The following is a 12,500-nucleotide window of genomic DNA, read 5'->3' on the forward strand; positions in this document are numbered from 1 at the left end:
CTCTCTCTACCACAAAATCATACATATAACAGACTGTGTTTAGTATGAACAGCCCAGTCAGAGTTTAGATTGTCCAACCTACCATTTATGTTATCTTAGCATCCATAATAATATTTGTGCATAATTGAATTACACAGACTATCTGTATGATAATAATGATAATAATAATAATAATGAAATTACTCTTTTAGTTGTTTCAGTCATTTGACTGCGGCCATGCTGCAGCACCGCCTTTAGTCGAGCAAATCGACCCCGGGACTTATTCTTTGTAAGCCCAGTACTTATTCTATCGGTCTTTTGCCGAACCGCTAAGTGACGGGGACGTAAACACACCAGCATCGGTTGTCAAGCAATGCTAGAGGGACAAACACAGACACACAAACATATACACACACATACATACATATATATATATATATATACATATATACGACAGGCTTCTTTCAGTTTCCGTCTACCAAATCCACTCACAAGGCTTTGGTCGGCCCGGGGCTATAGCAGAAGACACTTGCCCAAGATGCCACGCAGTGGGACTGAACCCAGAACCTGTGGTTGGTAGGCAAGCTACTTACCACTCCTGCGCCTATTGTATACAGTGCTCAGGTGCACCACAACTTGTCAGAAAGTGCGTATAAAGCATATGCAGTAATGTACAAATGTCTGGGAAGTGAACAGTGTATGAGTCAGATACATGCTTGCATGTGTATGGAGGGGAGAAAATCAGGTGTAGTGTTGGCGAATCTCAGGAAGCATGGAAGTTTTGAAGGATGCAGTGCTCTGACAACTAACAATTGATGCCGGCAGTCTGTTCCATGCTTCAGCAACTCCTAGCTTGAAAAAAATGTTTCCGAAAGTCATGGAAGGAGCTGTGCTGTTTTCTGACTTTGTAAAACATGTCCACAGGTGTTAGACGGGTGGAGTTTGAAAAGGTGAAATACAAATAATAAATACTACTGAAGCTATACACAATACGGAAGCTACTGCCAGAGAATTCTTTAGATAGGGGCATTTTTAATTCTTTATCCTGAAGCCTTAAAACAAGATGTAACAAGTACAATGCTTGGGGTTCCAATTACCTCATAATGTACAACAGAATGTGAGGACTGCAACTATTTAACTGTCACAACTTTTATCAAATTTTACCAAATTTGTTTTCAAATAAACTCTATCAATCCAATGACAGAAATACCTTTTATAATAAATTTGAGGAATAATCAGTAGATGCTAAGCAATACCTTTTTGAAGTAAAATAAACTCACCTCTTTTTTTAATATTCTATCAGCATCTTCTTGATTTTCAAATGTTACAAACCCATAACTAAAAAGAAAATAAGATGGTTATTATTTAAAATCATGCAAGATCTTGGATGTTACAGGATTTGAAACACAGAAGCAGAAAATTCCTTAACGATTCAGAGTTGGAGAAAGATAAATTCATCCATTCTCAATATCTCACTCAGCTTTAGTAAATCCTGAGTATGAGCCAAAAAGACTGAAATTGGAAGAAATCTACTGCAAAAATATCACATTTATACATGTGTATATACTCTTTTACTCTTTTACTTGTTTCAGTCATTTGACTGTGGCCATGCTGGAGCACCACCTTTAGTCGAGCAAATCAACCCCGGGACTTATTCTTTGTAAGCCTAGTACTTATTCTATCGGTCTCTTTTGCCGAACCGCTAAGTTACAGGGACGTAAACACACCAGCATCAGTTGTCAAGCAATGCTAGGGGGACAAACACAGACACACAAACACATATACACACATACATATATATACGACGGGCTTCTTTCAGTTTCCGTCTACCAAATCCACTCACAAGGCTTTAGTCGGCCTGAGGCTATAGTAGAAGACACCTTGCCCCCAACTAGATTTGTACTAAAAGTACTCCAACATCATCACAAAAGAAAATACACACACGTAACTATGCAATTATACCATTGAGTGTGACCAGATCAGTCAAGCTGGCTGCTTTTCAGTTGGCTGTGTCAAGTTTGATTGTAATCACAAGAAGTTTTATTAGAAATGGTTAACCAAGATCCTTAAATTTAATATAGATCATTGTGATTACCTTCTGGTTGGCAGAAAAAAGAGTACCTTCCCTTGGTCAAGGCAAACATCTCGTCTAGTAAAAAAGAGGTTTCTCTTTCTCTTTTTACTTGTTTCAGTCATCTGACTGCGGCCATGCTGGAGCACCGCCTTTAATCAAGCAACTCTACCCTGGGAATTATTCCTTGTAAGCCCAGTACATATTCTATCGGTCTCTTTTGCCGAACCGCTAAGTAGCGGGGACATAAACACACCAGCATCAGTTGTCAAGCAATGCTGGGGGGACAAACACAGACACACACACACACATACATATATATACATATATACAACAGGCTTCTTTCAGTTTCCGTCTACCAAATCCACTCACAAGGCTTTGGTCGGCCCAAGGCTATAGTAGAAGACACTTGCCCAAGGTGCCACGCAGTGGGACTGAACCCGGAACCATGTGGTTGGTAAACAAGCTACTTATCACACAGCCACTCCTGCGCCTACTTTCTGTCAATAAATCTGCTCACACAAATACACACACGATGATAAAGACATACACACTCATGTGCATACATGTTTGTATGCATGTGTGTACATTCTACATATATATATATATATATATATATATATTATATATATATATATGGATAAATGTAGCTAAGCAATTTGTTCTATTTGTTCTATTTGGAGGACAAACATTTCCTCCAAGGCAGAATTAAAAGTTTACTTACCCTTTGGACACCCCACCTCTGTCTGCAATTATCTTTGTGTCTTTCACTGTTCCATATGATGTGAAAAAAGCTTTCAACTCTGCTTCTGTCGTCTGTGAAGGAGACTGTTATATTTTAAATGAAACTCACTAACATTCAAATATATATATTTCACAGTGAAGAAAAATTTCATCAAAATATTTTCATTTCGTAAAACAAATCAGAAAATAAATAACATCAATAAATCACTTGAATTTTAATATGAACCTGTAGAAAAAAATTACAGAATATATTCAGCTACAAGAGTTTTTAAAATTAACATTAAAAACATCAATAATTATTAATTTACATCAAACATGTAGGTATTCACAATAAACTAAAATTTGTATATCAAATCCATGGCTATCTTAAAATAATTGAAGAGTGTGTGCATGCTTCAGAAGGGACCAATTGCAAATTCAATCACAAATGGATCTAATGTGTCCCCATTAGACTGCATGCCTTTCACTCACTACCTCCTATTTTAACTTCTACCTGCTGTATCAATATTTCCTTTCAGTGATGTATACATAGAGATTTATATATGTGTGTGTATGTATGTATCTACATGTATGTCTGTATGTGTATGTATATATACACATACACATACACACACACAAACACACACACTGGTTTGTGAAGCTATCCTCCAAAGATTTCACAGAATCTGAAATCAGGTGCTCTAATGTTTCTGATAACTCAATAATTCAATTATCGTATTAATTTTTTTTAATAATGTACTAATTTTAAAAAATGAGTGCATTATAGAAATCCACCACAAGGTCCAGTCCTTGTGTTGGCTTATGTACTTCAATAACCCAGAGAGCTGTGCCAGTAGATCACAAGCTCCTTGTAGGCCTCCCATGCTGGACAGGTCAAAGGATAGACGCCTTAATATTAAGGACCACCTCTTCTTAGAGGTAAAAATGGATTTGTTTAGGGCCAATACCCCTACCTAATAAAAAAACAAGGTTGCAGAAGCATTGATGATAGTTCAAAATTAGCAAGATCCAGGAGAGAAAGGTCTTCCTTCAGGGAAACATGATGTGGTGCAGCAAAATCTTAAAGGAAGCTGTAAGGAAATAGGGATCCAACTGTAGTGAAATAGGAAAGACAGCCCACAGCATCATTAGTGGCTTCTGCTCCAAAGGAGATGTAGGGGCTTAAGTAAGTAATTCATAAATAGCATGCCCACATGAATTCCTTAAAAATAACCAACATTTACTTTTTACTTATTTTTTAATATAAATCACATTTCTTAAATAAATATTGTTTTCTGACCTAGGCCCTAAAAGCGCAAATTTGGAGGAGGGAGGAGTCAATTAAATCAAGCCTTATACTTAACTGGTATTTATTTTATTGGCCCCAGAGAATGAAAGGCAAACTTGGTCTACATAAATACTGGAACAAATCAAATGAGAACTTGCTGACCAAGAAAAATCATTTTAATTAATTCCATTTCTTGCAAACTAGGCTTTTTGGATTCAATAGCACCTTATTGATGGTAATCTATTAATTCTCTCCATGTTTTCACTAAACTGGAACTAAGGCAAGCAGAAAAAATGTTTCCTTTTGTAAGACAAAAAGCCATTCTAAGAGAAGAGTGTCACTAATCAACTAAAATGCTCTATAGTTGGTAAAAGAGTTTTAAATATAATTATTGAAAGTAAACAACTAAATAGAATAAAATCTGGAACTTGCACAAAAGAAAAGAAATATTTGATAGAAATTTCGATATCTGAAACATTTAAAATTTCTTTCTGAAGAAGGGGTTTTTTTGATACATTTGCTTGAAATACAAGATACAACACAACTGACAATGAGTTATGCATGGCAAGTTGATTGGTGTTGAAAATTACTTTGACAAGACCTTCTTCTAATAAACATATCAGCAGTGTACCTGTTTGAATAACCAATTATTTCTCTAATCTAAGGTTTACATACAACCCATAGACTAAGCTTGTATCAATGATCCTAGCTTGGCTGTTAAGATCTATTCTTTGAACGATAGCTGGAATTTGGCCAGCCTTCTATATATGTAACCTTTTCCTAAAAAAGTGAAAATCTGACTAAAACAGACTATATATATATATATATATATATATATATACAAAATTAAATATATATAAAATTAAATTTAAATTTAAATGTTGAAGTGAATCTGATGGTTTTTGTATGTTTCTTAAATGGCTTATAAACACCTTCCACGCTGCAATTGTTTTCATTCCAACACACGATCTCAGATCAGGTCACTTGCTATGCAAGTACATCTCCATAATATATATATATATATATGTATATGTGAATTGTATGCTGAATGTTTGTCCAGAGTGGCTTCAGTTTAATAATGACAACTTGAAAACAGAGTCCATGTTTGCAAGCTCATCAAAATACAAGTCAAAGTTGCAAATCTGTTTTAGTTTCACTGTTGTTTTATAGGAATTTGGCTGCTATTTCTAGTGGGCTGAACAACCACAACGAGGCTCTCATGTTGGCTCATTATTAATATGTGGTTACTAAATTATGTAGGTTCATGTTTAGTCACTAGACTGTCTTCTTAACACCTGGAGATTCCTTCTGCTGCTAATTTATAGATTTTATACAGAAAGTAACTTTCTGTATAAAAGAACTTGAAATAATCCTAGTAAGCTATCATAATCTGAACCAGCAATTATATACAATTATGAAATAAGAATTTCAACTACAATCTTTTATAATATAACACTTTTTTTATACTGTTGTGTCTGGGGAGAGTCATTTTCTTTTTGTGCCTTATTATTTAACACACTCACCGGTAAAATTTCCACTTATTTCTCATTTTTATTTTCCTAAAAATTTCCACTTATTTCTTATTTTTATTTTCCTAAAAATTTCCACTTCTTTCTTATTTTTATTTTCCTAAAATTTTCGTTGCGTGTTGCAACCTTTCCAATAGTTTTGACTGTGTCCATTATTTACACGTTATTTACAGGAACGCAGTGTAAATAACGGACAGAGTCAAAACTATTGAAAAGGTTGCAACACAACGAAAATTTTAGGAAAATAAAAATAAATAAGTGGAAATTTTACCAGTGTGTGTGTGTTACATTATAAGGCACAAAAAGAAAATGACTCTCCCCAGACACAACAGAATATGCTTCAACACACGAACTCACATAAAGAATCTTGCAAACCAAATCCAAAAACGAAATACTTTTTTTATAATTCTCTAGTTTTAAAAAAAGAATTCATTACACATGGAAGCTTAACAGCAACAAAGATCAGAGAATTTTGTGTAAATTTCTTATGTTCCCACTCATAATTTACCATAGTTTTAGAATTTTACATTGACATATGATTAAGTCATCAATATATAGAAAGACAAAGGCAGTGAGCTGACAGAATCATTAGCATGCTGGGCAAGATGCTTAGCAGTATTTCATATCTTTATGTTCTGGGTTCAAATTCCGCCAGGGTTGACTTTGCTTTCCATCCTTTCGGGGTCGATAAAATAAGTACCAATTGAATCCTGGGGTTGATCTAATCAACTTACCCCCTCCCCCGAAATTGCTAACCTTGTGCAAAAACTTGAAACCAATATATAGAAAGACAGAATGGAATAAACAGAACAGGAAACACAGGGGATGGAAGCGTCACTGAAGAGGTCACAGGGGTACGTGACAAAAGATTTCCAGACAATGGACCAATAATAAACGAGTGAGGAACGAATATATAGTGCATGTGCTTATAGGTGTAGGAGTGGCTGTGTGGTAAGTAGCTTGCTTACTAACCACATGGTTCTGGGTTCAGTCCCACTGTGTGGCACCTTCGGCAAGTGTCTTCTACAATAGCCTCGGGCCGACCAAAGCCTTGTGAGTGGATTTGGTGGACGGAAACTGAAAGAAACCCGTTGTATATATGTATATATATGTGTATATGTGTGTCTGTGTTTGTCCGCCCCACATCACTTGACAAACGATGCTGGTGTGTTTACGTCCTCATAACTTAGCAGTTCGGCTAAAGAGACCGATAGAATAAGTACTAGGCTTACAAAGAATAAGTCCTGGGATCGATTTGCTCGACTAAAGGCGGTGCTCCAGCATGCCACAGTCAAATGACTGAAACAAGTAAAAGAATATGGCAAGAAAACGAAAACGACCGTCCCAAAATATAACAATGTCACTAATCTTCCTAAATATTGGGGACAGTGACAATGAACATGCAACAATGAAAGGGTTTAAACACTATTTAAACAACACCTCCTTCTCACTATCTAATCAGATATCTTCAAGGTTTCAGCCCCAAAAGGAAGTACCACTCCATTCAAATGTCAATAACATATATGCACAAAAAAAAAAGGAACCCAATGTAACACTTTGGGAATATACAAACAGAATTTGTATTCAAACCAAAATGAAAATCAAAAGCTTTATAATATCCACTTTGTAGCTGCTTGGTCAAATATTTTTTATCGTTTACTTGTTTCAGTCATTAGACAGTGGTCTTTAGTTGAATGAACTGACCCCAGTTCTAAGCCTCTTACTCGCTTTACTGATTGATCTCTATTGCTGAACCACCAAGTCACAGGGATGTAAACACACCAACACTAGTTGCCAAGTAGCAGTGGGGTGACAAACGCATACACACACAACAGACTTCTTTCAGTTTCTTTCTACCAAATCCGCTCACAAGGCTTTGGTCAGCTCGTGGTTAGAGTAGAAAACACTTTGCCCAAGGTGCCACACAGTGGGACTGAACCCAAAACCACACGGTTTATACAGAAAGTTACTTTCTGTATAAAATCTGTAAAGTAGCAGCAGAAGGAATCTCCAGGTGTTAAGAAGACAATCTAAAAACTAAACTAATTTTCTCTTCCCTCTTATGAAATTTTGTGCAGTTCTGAGATGGCATTGCATACCTGTATCATGAAATTTACTTGGTAAATAATGAAGAGATAAAAGCAAGGATTGAAGGCAAATGACATTTTATCAGTAAACATTCTGTTTAATATTCATTTTTGCCCCACCTCTTTAAAAAATATATACCCAGAGTTTCTAGTGGGACTGAACCCGGAACCATGTGGTTGGAATGCAAACTTATTACCGCATAGCCATGCCTGTGCCTATCTTCATTGTTTTATCACTAAAAGTTAGGACCATTGTGATCTGACAGGACTATATTTCAAATTGCTTAGAAACACATACACAAAAAAAAAGGTATGAGATCAAATGAAAGTCGAAAATTTAAAATGAAATTAATATGTATGCATATATGTGCAGGTGTGTGTGTGTGTGCACACGTTTGTGTAATTATTATACATTCCAGTTTCAAAAATTAGAGAAGCAATTTAATGTAAAGTACTCAATACATAAAAGTAGAGTATAAATAGCCATTTCTTTCACTTTAGAATTCATCTGAGAGCATTAGAATGAGAACATTCAAATAAGGGAAAGCCATGTGTTTGCGTGCGTGCGTGCATGCATGGGTGTGGTGTGGTGGTGGTGTGTGTGTGTGTGTGTGAGAGAGAGAGAGAGAGAGAGAGAGAGAGAGAGAATGACAAGCAGGCAGGCAAAGAGAATGGAAGGTTAAGAAGGGAGTTGTGGTTAATTGTAGGATTTATTTGTCTGTCAGTAAGCTATGAATTAATTAGGAGTGTAAAGAATGTAAAGGAGGAAGCAAAAATGCCTCCAAAATGCCTTCCTTCTAGAGCATCTTACTTGCAGTTGATGAGAATACTGCTATGCCTGTCACAGACTATGACACCTCCATCTTGATTATACAATTAACACATGCTCAACTTTATTAACCCTTTCGTTACCCTATTTCTGTTGAGATGCTCTGAGTTTCTTTCAATTATTTTAAATATAACAAAGAATTTAGTAAAATAACTTGGTTATCATTAAGCTGGTGTTAGGAACATAAATTGTGACTAAGGTTTGGTGGAAGATTTTAATTCAGAACTTTTGAAAACAAAACATTTGTATTACAGAACCAGAGGAGGGTTCAGCCAGGTTGGTATCAAAAGGGTTAAGAATTGTTTCTCTATTATATATTTTAACCCTTTTGTTACCATATTTCTATTGAGATGCTCTGTGTTTCTTTCAATTACTTTAAATATAACAAAGAATTTAGTAAACTAACTTAGTTATCATTCAGCTAGTGTCAGGAACATAAATTGTGACTAAGGTTTGGTGGAAGATTTTAATTCAGAACTTTTGAAAACAAAACATTTGTATTACAGAACCAGAGCCGGTTCCAGCCGGGTTGGTATCAAAAGGGTTAAATATTTCCAGTATCTCAGTGATTATTCCTGAACCAGATGCATTCATATCCTTAAACTGAGCCTTCAATATGCAACAGCTAACTTTTTTTTCTTTGTTGAATCCACCCAGGACCCTCCCTTCACGTTCAGTAACCTCTCTCACTGTAACATTTCCATGTATCTTTCTCAACTTACTTTTCTCCAACCGTGTACTTTGACACATGGAACTTCATGTCTCAGATCCTGGCGTTCTAGGACTGCCTTTCAGTTTTCAGGGCTTTATCCTACATATATCCTCCTCTACAGTAAAACACCTGTTTCTGTCTCTCTGTCACACTCTAATCTCTTAATCGCCTGGCACAAGGCCTCCTCCTCCAATACCCCACCCATTCTCAAAGGATTTTGTCTTGCAAGTTGCTTGGCGATCCCACCAGTGCTGATGCCATGTAAAAAGCATCTAGTCCACACTGTAAAGGGGTTGGCATTACAAAGGGCATCCAGCTGTAAAAACCCTGCCAAAATAGACCTCAACCCATTCTCAAAGGTGGTTGGTGTTAGGTAGGGCATCCAGCCATAAAAACTATGCCAAAACAGTGAAACCTGGTACAGTCTTCTGGCTTGTCAACCCCTGCCAAACTATCCATCCCATGCCAGCATGGAAAATGGACAGCAAATGACGAAGACAATTACATGCCCACATCATTTACTTTCCTTCAGGCTGGTACCTTGACCCAACCACAGATCCACTCTACTTCCTGCAGCTAGTTGTCTTGTAGAAACTCACATTTGACTTGTATATTATAGGTCTCATATCCTTTACCTGACACACATGCATGCATACATATGCATGTGTGCACACTTGCATGTGCATGTGTGAGTGTGTAAGGTAATTAATTGGCAGAGGCTGTTTGGGTTGCAATATTCGATCTGGCTCTCTTCCTTTTGAGTTCAAATCCACTGAGGTCAATAAAGTAACCATTCACTCTCTCCCCTCAATATTCCACTAAAGTAAAAGTGAGGGAGGGAAGAGAGTGCTTTGTCTGTTCCACCAAGCATGATTTTTTATTTTCCATAAGGATATACAAAGACTGGACAATACAATCACGAATGATTTTACATATAAAGCGAAATTTGGGGTCAATAAAAATTTAACATGATTTTATATACAACAAATGAATTAACAATACAATGGACATTTTTAAACATATGGAGTGGGGCGGGTTTACGGACCCAAGAAACCCCGCCTCTCACTGACCTCGGGTTTTGGGCTTATCTCGCATCCACGAGAGACCTTTTATACACAACATTCTTCCATCTTTCATCAAATACTTCTTACTCGGGCACCTCCTCTCCAACCAGCCACTACTCCCACTCCCCAGGTCACTTACTATAGACATCTATCACTCTCTCTCAAGTTCACTAGGATTCACCCTTTACTACTAACACCCATTACTCTCTCTCTGACATGTGCTCACCTCTATAACAGTTCATCATGAGCGCTATTTTCCATTATGCTCCTTCCAGCAATGTCTCTTCCATCAACCCCCACCCCTACCATCTTGTCACACCAGTCAAGCTTCTCCCATCACACTCTCAATTCCTTCACCCTCTCACCAAAGATCAACTTCTGCTATCACCCACCTCTATCTTCAAACTGATAAAATATATAATATTATTAAAATACATGTTGCAGGTAATAGGCGCAGGAGTGGCTGTGTGGTAAGTAGCTTGTTTACGAACCACATGGTTCCGGGTTCAGTCCCACTGCGTGGCACCTTGGGCAAGTGTCTTCTACTATAGCCTCGGACCGACCAAAGCCTTGAGTGGATTTGGTAGACGGAAACTGAAAGAAGCCCGTCGTATATATGTGTGTATATGTGTGTGTATGTTTGTGTGTCTGTTTGTCCCCCTAGCATTGTTTGACAACCGATGCTGGTGTGTTTATGTCCCCGTTACTTAGCGGTTCGGCAAAAGAGACCGATAGAATAAGTACTGGGCTTACAAAGAATAATTCCCAGGGTCGAGTTGCTTGATTAAAGGCAGTGCTCCAGCATGGCCGCAGTCAAATGACTGAAACAAGTAAAGAGAGAAAGAGAGAGGTTCAACCCTTGGTCTCTTTCAGAAATATCAGCTGAAATATCCAGTCTCAACGCATCCAAGACTAGAGGCAAAAAAGACTATTTATAAATTCTTCAAACTTATAAAATAAGAAAAAATTCCAAGTAATATTCCCATGCCAAAAAGCAGCTTTTCAAAATTTATACATCTTTAGTTGATATACCACACACCTGAACATCAAAGGTGATTCTTTATTCAGCAGCATCAGTTCGTTATATGAACCAATGAGCACGGGAAGGTTTATTTTTACAACCTTCTCCTGAACCAGAAATATATAAATATATAAATATATATATATTTCCTTCTGCCTTGTTGCAAAAAATATCTGAAATTCCTAAACAGATTCTGTAACTATAAAAAAATATCCAATATTCCTTCTAGCTACAATGACACAAGCTGCATAAACTACCTTTATATTAATCATCAGTTTGAACTAAAGAGTCTGTTTACTTTTAATCAGAGTGTGCTGTATGCCATCATCGCTAACAACCGACTACATCCCAGCCTGCTTAAGGCTTCCATAGCTCTTCAGGTTTTTCACAAGTGGCTAGACAATGATACTAGGCTTGCTGCTTGTGCATTCTGAATAAGCTCTCTGATAACTTGCCAAGAATATCACTTCATGCGGGCTCACTCGCTATTAGTAACACTGCTTACATAATATCAACTTTCCACCTACTCCTTAAAACACAGACGTGGTAGCCTTCCTGCTTCTGTCAATTTATCAAGGATGCTAATTGTTAACGCTAATCTTTACCATATACATACACCCGTCTTCATCCAGGCATTAATTTCTACACTATCTCCAGCAGCTTTTTCTTTCTATAGATCCTTACGATGAGAACCATATCATCTGTCGACAAGAGTGCCCTATATATATATATATATATATAATATATATATATATGTATGTGTATGTATGTATGTATGTATGTATATATGTAGGTATGTGTGTGAGTGTGTATGTATCTCTTTCAGGTGCAAGTATGTTAAGCACCAGCCGGAATGAAACACAGGAATAAACTTATGTCTTCAGAAAAGGATTCAATAGCTCTTGTGAGCTATTTAAAAAGACCTATATTTCACATTAGTCATAGCACTATAAAAACACGCAACAAATCAAAACATTACTAAATCAAGAAATGGTTAATGCTGTAACCACAGCCGAATATAAATGATTATATATTTTTGTTTTCCACTACCGCTGTCATATTAGCATCACGGGAAGGAAAGGGGAAAGGGGTGGGGATGGCAAAGATGTCTGTTTTAGTCATATTTTCTCTCATCGTTATCTTTATTTTGGAAAACGTATCTCATTCCGCATATATTGTTTATATATTTTCTCGTCC

General features: G+C 36.8%; 1 protein-coding gene across 4 annotated transcripts in view; it reads right to left on the reverse strand.

Annotated features, from left to right (window-relative positions):
* The window catches only part of LOC115225866 (deleted in azoospermia protein 3), a 122,798-nt gene that overhangs the window by 67,034 nt on the left and 43,264 nt on the right, over positions 1-12,500 (reverse strand). For 3 of the 4 annotated variants that reach the window (XM_036514458.1, XM_036514461.1, XM_036514460.1), the window contains 2 exons: positions 2,775-2,878; positions 1,260-1,317 (listed from right to left, as the gene is read on the reverse strand). In XM_036514458.1, coding sequence (XP_036370351.1) covers positions 1,260-1,317; positions 2,775-2,878 — 162 coding nt within the window. The remainder of the gene's footprint in view (positions 1-1,259; positions 1,318-2,774; positions 2,879-12,500) is intronic. The other variant, XM_036514459.1, reaches the window with a different exon arrangement.

The sequence above is a fragment of the Octopus sinensis genome, linkage group LG28, assembly GCF_006345805.1.
Source record: "Octopus sinensis linkage group LG28, ASM634580v1, whole genome shotgun sequence".
NCBI classification, from domain to species: Eukaryota; Metazoa; Mollusca; class Cephalopoda; order Octopoda; family Octopodidae; genus Octopus; species Octopus sinensis.